At 43.9% G+C, this 8,297-nt stretch overlaps 1 protein-coding gene across 1 annotated transcript in view; it reads right to left on the minus strand.

Moving 5' to 3' along the window:
• Positions 1 to 5,676, minus strand: part of MRAS (muscle RAS oncogene homolog) — a 17,594-nt gene extending 11,918 nt beyond the window's left edge. Inside the window, exon 1 of the mRNA XM_010018259.1 lies at positions 5,367 to 5,676. Within this exon, the coding sequence (XP_010016561.1) occupies positions 5,367 to 5,559 (193 nt within the window). The 5' untranslated portion in view covers positions 5,560 to 5,676. The remainder of the gene's footprint in view (positions 1 to 5,366) is intronic.
• Positions 5,677 to 8,297: the final 2,621 nt, after the last annotated feature.

Raw genomic sequence — 8,297 nt, forward strand, 5'->3', positions numbered from 1 at the left:
CTTCAGGGAGCTCAGATCTGGTTGCACAGATGAGTTCCTCTTCTCTTTTCATACTTAAGCAAATTCCTTCCTATGTCTTTATCTTTTTATTGCTGGGCAGCTAGATTCATAGATCATCTCAAGGGAACTTCTTCACTACCCATGGAATCTAAGGGGCCAAAGATGACCAGACAGGCAGGTTAAACCTATTTTCTATCCTTCAGCACTTGGGTTTCACTGCATGAATCAGACAACAGCAGCCTGTTTCAAGCAGCAACTGCACATTGCTGCAGCCAGTCCTGAAAGCAGCTCAGTGTGGCTGAGTGCCTTGCCTTCCAGTGTCCAGAAGAACACAGTTGTTAGTGCCTACCTCAATCTCATGCTTGGAAAGGTAAGCACAATGTGTACAACTTGGTTTTTGCAAGCAGTCTCCAATGAAATCCCTTTGGCTACGTAAGTCCAGCACATATGTAAGCCTTTAAGGGGCTGGATGGGTCAGCAGGCAGATAGGAACCTGAGTTCACAGTGCCAGGGAAAGGAGATGCACAAAGGAATGACTCCAGGCATTTTCTGCTTCTTTGACTTCTTAATACGAAATACAGGAAAAGTCCCTGGAGTGAGAGCAGACCTGGGAATGCAGCACTGTCAGGGGACCACAGGTTACAGAGCAGGACTCCTCATAGTGCTTCTCTCTCCTAGTCTTGCTTTCATCTTGGCATGGCAGCTCTTCTTCAAAAGGTGAGGACAGAGAGAAACTCCATACCCAGCTGCTCTGCACCTTCATAGTGAAGCTCAAGGGAAAACTTAACTTGAATTGACAAGTCAAACTAACAAGTCTCAGGCTAAGGGAAGTCATCCCCCCAGTCTTCATCTTCCTTCATCAGCAGTGGGAGAGGACACCTCCATCAGCCATTGGCTTCAACTGAGGAATCAGTATTCTGGGTGATGAGCAGATAAGAGCGCAGGGGCCACCGCTTATATGCTGTATTCCCCCACCCCAAGTCACCCTGAAGAGGTATGAGGTGCCCATGCTGTGCTGAAGGTGAGGTAGGTGCTTCACCTGGTCACTCTGATACTTCTGCTCCTTCCCAGATACAGCCACACTGCCCACACTGGTCCAGGCATGAGAGCTTTCCTCAGGGAAAACATGTGATAGGGAAACACTGGAGCTTTTATGAGCCCTTCTTCTGTGCCCTAACTAAATACACAGATGTTATAACATGGAAAACCCAAGTACTTGAATTCTTGCCCTTTCTTTAAGGCAAAAGAAGAGGGGCCTTCAGAAGAAAGGCTTCCGCATCAATAAACAGAATAAAGATGCGAGCCCTCAAAAAAGCTCTTTCTCTAACAAAGGGCAAGTATTCAAAGCCTTGTGTTTTCCATGTTGCAACATCAAAATTTTCCTGGCAGGAAAAAAATCCCCACAACCCAAGACAAAAAATCCTCTTTCGAGGTTGCAAAATCCCAGCAATTAAGGGAGGAGAAATACTGTACACACAAATAAAAGAATTAAAGTACAAACTTAATTTTAATTTTAATTCTTTCAATGATGCTACCCAAAGTTTAAATAAAAAAAAAAAGAAAGCAAGCAAGCTGCAAACCAACCCTTCTGCCTGCAAGTCTGAAGTGACCTTTGGTCTCCCCCTGGCCTCCTGGCTGAATTGTTCCCAAGCTTCCTGAGGAGAAAAGCAGACAGCCTGTCCTGGGATGACTAGCAGCAAAAAGAGATGCATGGGAAAAACAAGGGATCCCGGCGGAAGGAATAGTGCTTGGTATTACTCCACAGGGCTGCACACAAGAGCTGTGCAGATCTAGCCGAATGCAAGAACCCCCAGGGATTGAGAGGGGGACTTGGGAAGAAAAGAAACACAATAGAAAACTGAAGAACAGGAGTAGGAAGACAACTTCTAGGCAGTGAGAGTTTCATCCAAATCAAACCAGGGGAAGGAAAAGGAAGAGGAGGAAGATTACAGCCTTCTTCCACCCAACACACAGGCACAATTTCTTTCTTCGTTGGTACCAATTGGCACAGCCCTACTGACAGCAGAGTTCAGCCCAATTCATCAATAAGCCCAAGCCATGTGCTTGTCGCCATCTCTTCCTCATCACCTTTTCATCTCTGTGTGGTTTAGGAGCCATAAGGAATTTTGAACCACTGGGACTTTTTTTCCCTATTAAGGTATTCCACTTTTGTCTTCATGCCCAGATGATTAATTCCAGGCTGGCATTTTGCAGCCACACTATCAGAAATCCTTTGCTAATTGCTAAGTTAGCCTGCACACAGAGAAGAGTGTACAAACTTAATGACAGCAACTCAATTGGATCAAAGCAGATTAAACCTGGCCCCCACTTAATTCTGACCTGATGTGTCTATACAGCACCTGTGTGTGAATGCATTTAACTAAGCACATCACCATGTTGATTTCAGCATGAACAGCAGGGAATAAATGAAGATAACATGTGCTAAGAAAATTGGAGGCTGATCTAAAAGCCTCATTGGGGTGGTAGCAACTGAAAAGATGGGCTAGCCACAAATTGCCTGTGCCCTCATTCAGGTTAAATGCTCTGTTCAACTCTACACCACCTGTCCCCCAAACACTGCATCAATCGTCTTACAAAGCTGATGGAAGGCTAACAACAAAGTATTTTTGTGTAGTGCTGGCCTTGAACACACCAAGCACAGGTCCCACAGTCTTCTGGGAGGCAGGGAAGTATGAAAGACTCTTCTTTGGTAAGAAAATAAGACACAGAGACATGACCAAGCCAATGAGCAAATATGTGAAAGTTTGAACATACGTTGGCTCCAAGGTCTCAAATCTGAAATAAAAGCCTGTTCCATTCTACTTTCAGTTAGAGATTTCAGCAAAGGAAAAAAATGCAAGTAAAACATTTCATCACACTGCCAGTTAGTGCTATTGAATGTTAGTGGGTGGAGGTCTTCATGGAGAGAAGCCAAATGCTTTATGCAAGCTGGCTAGCACAAGGGTTTTTTTTACAACATAATGCTGGTGCAGATACCAAATGCCAGAAACGCTTTGTACGGAACTGCTCAGGCAACAGCCTGGAAAAGGGTGGGCTATGGATTTGGGGAGGTTTTGTTTGTTTGTTTGTTTTTTAAGTTGTTGGATGCCAGTGTATTTGTGGTTTATTTTTTTAATAAGTATTTCTGAAAACTTAGAAACTTACAGAGCCCTTCATGCTATATCCTCACTTGGTAGTCCTCTTCTAAAACTGCTCTTATTTTGGCAGTGGGCAGCTTCTGGTTCCTATCGAGCACTGCATGAAAGGATTTGGTCACAAAGGACAACTGGGAAGTCTAGAATTTATCATGATGCATCTTTACCCTTCCTATCATGTTTGTCCCTAATTTTATACCATAAGTGATTCATGTAACCACGACAAGAGCAGCTGTCCAAGTATATAGTGACTTCTGAGAATGGTCTAGATCCAAAGCCTATAACAATAAGCTGTGGCAGAAGACACATGCGATAGTCTTTATGTCCTGTTTCTACTAGAGAAATGGTAACAGCTCACATGCCTTTCCAAGCAAGAATACTGTCTTTCTTCCAAAATTCTGATTGTTCAAAATCTCAAGTGGTAGGAAAGAGAAGAAGAAGCTGCAGTTTCACTTCTGTGGCTACAAGGCTTCTGTGGGCATATGAACTCTGAAAGTCAGGGATTCCCAACATGCCATTCAAGGCCACAGCTGAATTCAGTTCAGCCCAAATGCAGCCACTAAACCCCTTCTGAGGAAAAGAAAGGCTTTTTCATTAAAACAAAGGGTTAAGTTACTGCTTGTTGGAAAACAACCTCTTTTCCCACTCCCACCCAGGTCAGGGTTGTTTTTTGTTGTTGGGTTTTTTTGATTGGGTTTTCTTTTTCCTTTTTCTTTTTATTTTTTTACTAGATAAACCCTCCAACTATTCAGTGTAAGATGACTTTTCTGCTCTCAAATAATTTGCCAAACCCAGGCTGTTTTAGCCAAGGCCAATGTGTATAGCAGCTGGCAATCTTATATCAGAACATGGGGCATACCAACAAACATAACGATTGCTTGTTTTAGAGGGCTAGATTCTCAACTAAAAGGAAAGAATGGGTTTCATTTATATCAGGATTGGATTTCTCTTTTATACAATACTGGCATTTAAAAAGGAGGTGCACAGGTACATTATGTGATGGTTAATTGAGAGCAGGTTATCTCTGATGCAGTTTAAAACAAGAGACACATTTGGGCTTTGTACTTAAGAGCACAACCAAGATCTCAAGTTTCCAGACCAAGCTTATGGTCTACATATAATGCACACCCCACCAGCCTCCACATTCCACCACTCGTGTCAATCCCCCAGATTTCTGTCCCCACACACCAATGATAAATATGCAGAGACACCAAAGATCTTGAGCACCTCGATGACAAGAGGGTGGAGGTAGGAACTTGACCCAAGTAAGGTTAAATTTAGTTCAGTTGTGTTAGTGGCCACATACATGCACCTGTGTAATTAAGGCACAAATTCTTTGCTTGCTTTTATGAACTACCTAATTATCGTATAAAACCAAATAAAACTTGTAACATCTAACAGTAACATTCCCCTTATGGCTATGGTCCATCTTGCAGCACAAACTAGTAAGCTACAGCTTTAGGTAATATAAGTATTTTTCCTCTGCAGAATCAAGATTTTTTTTTTTTTTTTTTGGGGTGGGGGCTGTTGGCTGGTTTGGGTTTTCTTGGGTCTTGGGTGCCTTTTTTTAGAAAAAAAACCAAAACCAAACCACAACCAAATAAAAACCCCTAACAACAAAAAAAAAAGGCAGTTTTTCTTCAAAGAACTGAAAGATCTTGGTTGCAGCAACTCTCCAGGCTGGTACCCTACCCATATTTAAATGAAACAGGTAACTAGATATGAAAACATCATGCCTGAATGACAGGAGTTAAGAGGTGTTACAATTCTTCACTGTCAGTGGATGACAGCTTTGATTAAATGTTCTTTCTGGTTATCTTTCCTGTTCAGTTACCCACTCACTATTATTTCCCAAGGGATGAGCCTAACCACAATGAAGTACCATTAGCAAGAGCTACCTCACAGTGCTATAATTCATCTTTTGTAGAAACATACCCCAAATGCCTATGATGACCTATAGGTTTTTACACTCTTGTCAGAGACATTTCTGTGCAGAACTGGAACCAACGCAACTGGAAGCAGAATCTTTGCTGGAGATAATCTGCAGACCACACACTGCAGCTCACAGGCCAGTTTGCACTGAAATTCCTGGCAGCCCACAGCAGAGTAGGAGGGACACAAGGGCACAACATGCTGTGGAAGTCATTGAGGTCTTATTTGCACTTATGGTCAGCTATAAGGGAAGGGGGACTATGAGTGCAGTTTGCTTACCATCAAGAATTGCCCATTGCCCATCTATTTCTGTGTGCTTTAGGTAGGAGTCTTCAATAGTTGGGTCATAATCCGGCACGAAAATCTTCTGGAAAAACTGAATGGTGAGAGCACTCTTCCCCACACCACCATCTCCAACTACCACCAACTTGTAGGTGGGGAGGTTTTCGCTGGGAACAGCACTTGTAGCCATGCTTCCAGTGTGCTAGACCTGCTGAAGAAAGAGATCATTTCCAATCACCCATCAGCAACAAAAAGAGGGCAACATGCACAAGGCTGCTATTACCTGATGCCTAAGAAATGAGGATGAAGGCAAACTGACATCCAAAGTCCTTTCGGATGGGAGCGGCAGCACCTGTGCTCCCCAAAAGCTCTACCGCAACTTAGACCCATCACTTAGAAGTGCAGACAACCCCACCACTGTGGCTCAGTCTACTCCTGCCTTGTCTATAAGCATCCCTAATTGCCACCCAATGCAAGTACAAAACTTTTGTCATCTGAATACCTTTCCTATATGGTCTGGGACCGCATGGCCATGCAAAAAATCAGCCTGGGTCAGCACAGTTGTCAAGCTCCAGATAACTTCTGGTTGTCAGTGACCAAATCCCATTGATAAGCCAGAGCTGTGCTATTGTTCACTGCTTAGCATGGGGTACAGCAAGCATGAAATGGTGTTACATCCTGGGGCCAGATCCACAGGCAGAACCAGCAGTGATGAATGAAACTGGAGTTAAAGGCCCAGTCCTGGTGCTGCAGCAGACAAAAATACACTTAGCTGCCACCTTCTGTCTCATCTTCAAGTTCAAGAAATAAAAGCAAGGCAGCAGCAGGCCGGGAACAACAGGTGACTCTTGTTTTGCCTTTTTTTTTTTTTAAACAACCCCAAGCCTGCTGTGGTAGGAAGGCTGGTTTCTGTGGCTATGATACAGCCCAGAGAGCCAGAAGAGCAGCTTCCCCTGCAGCACAGCCACACTGCTCCCCTATGCAGCGTGAGCCAGGGAGGAACTGACTCTTACAGGAAAGAAGAAAAAAATTCACCGGCTGCAACCGGGCAACGGCACACATGTATGGAGAAAGAAGAGGCGGCCATTGCTATACAGCCCACTTCATCACCCAACATCCTTGACTGCTTATTTAAGAGGCAGCCAGGTGAGCAGTCTTGTACGTACGCTAAGGCGGGCAATGCCCTCCACCAGTCTGTAGGCAACACTAGTGATAAGGCTTACGAGAGGGCAGTTGATTTCCTTGATGCTGGATTTCCTGATGCAAGCCTTCCAGCATGGGAGCAGCTGTGGTGACACTTTCTGCAGGCGGCTGCTCCCATCCATTTTGTTTTTTCTCATGACCTGTGGGCTGCAGATGCTGGCTGGGATCAGTCCTAAGGGGGGATGAAGACTGCCCTGGGCTGGTTGTGCTGAGGGAACCTCCATAAACTGTTGGCATCCCGATTCTCCTTGAATTACATGTATAGGAACTGTCTTAGTTTCTTCTCTAGAAGGAAAACCCCATAGACAGACAAAGAACATGATCACAAATGTGAGATTGCTGAGGCTAGTAAAAACTGCAAAAGCTTCTTGCCCAAGTTGGGGTAAGCCAAAATCTTCAGAGCAAGAAGAAATATGATTAAGTCTGCTTGTTTCTAAACCATCTTCGGAGGAAATTCTTGAGAACAACAAGAATTTCTATTGCAAGCAAGAGCTGATGGAGAGAATAAGACCAAGCACCAGCTAAGGTCTCAACCAGTCTTATTGCAGTTCCTCATCATAATCCCAAGGAAAGGTTTCTCACCCTGAATTTTGGCAGAATAAGCAATTTTCTCATATTTACAAGATCATACATCAACAAGCAGCATGCTTGCCTCCATAGGAACCTAAAAATTCCAATTAGTTTTCTCATTTTTTGCTTGAAAGACCAAGTTTTTCTGTGTAATCCTGCTCAGGTCAGACAGTCCTCACAGGCTTGTTAGGATAGAGACCCTGGCTAAAACCCTACCCCCCTGACACATTGTGATAACGATTTTTTGCTTTGCCTGTGCCCAAGATTTCATCCCATCCTTCTTCACATGGCAGAGCAGCTCTGGCCAGGTGGTATTAAAGACTGATTGTTGTTGACATAGAGGGGGACAGGCTGTGGATGTGAAAACCAAACTACGTTTGTGCACAATTTTGGACCTCATCACAAAACCAAAAGCTACTGCTCGGCAGACAAGCGCTACATTTTCAATGACATTTTGTACCAGCCCCTTCCACTCACTCCTAAGAAGCCTCGAGCTTATCTTGCATGAAATGCTTCCCAAAGTACTAGGATAATATTTAGCCCATTGTACAAATAGTGACTCTGCCCAACATGCTTATGGGTTGAATCGGGTCATACTCTCATACTAAATGTCTAAGCCACCAGGCTGAATATTATGTAGCCTGGGGAGAACAGCAAGAACTGAACTGAACAAAAAGTAAAATTAAAGAACTGCAGGTTGGTTTGTTGAGCACAACCCCCCATATTTTAGGTGATGCTATCATGAACAGATGAAACTTCTATTGAGTGTCAGAAGGCAGCAAGATTAGAGGTTTCTGCAGGGCTGTTTCTACTGCTCATGGAAACACTCCTCTTTCTACTGAGATGGCAGGTCCTGTGCTCTCAACATGCAGGTATGTAATGCAAACCCTATGAAAGCCAAGTACTTTAATCCCTCTACACCTCCATCTGCCCTGATAACCACAGCAAGAAGACAGCTCATACCTTGACAAGATTATCATCTAAACCAGCCAATAAATCAAACCTTAAAATCAACATATGTCACCTCCTGGAAAACATTAAACACTCCCAAAGGTGTGCAGAGCTTCCACGCTGGCTGATTATGTTGCCAGAGGCAAGTGCACAAGACTTGGGCTGATTTTCACGTGTTTTTGGCCAGAGTACTGACACAGTCCT

Source organism: Nestor notabilis, unplaced genomic scaffold (assembly GCF_000696875.1).
Source record: "Nestor notabilis isolate BGI_N333 unplaced genomic scaffold, ASM69687v1 scaffold760, whole genome shotgun sequence".
Classification (NCBI taxonomy): Eukaryota; Metazoa; Chordata; class Aves; order Psittaciformes; family Psittacidae; genus Nestor; species Nestor notabilis.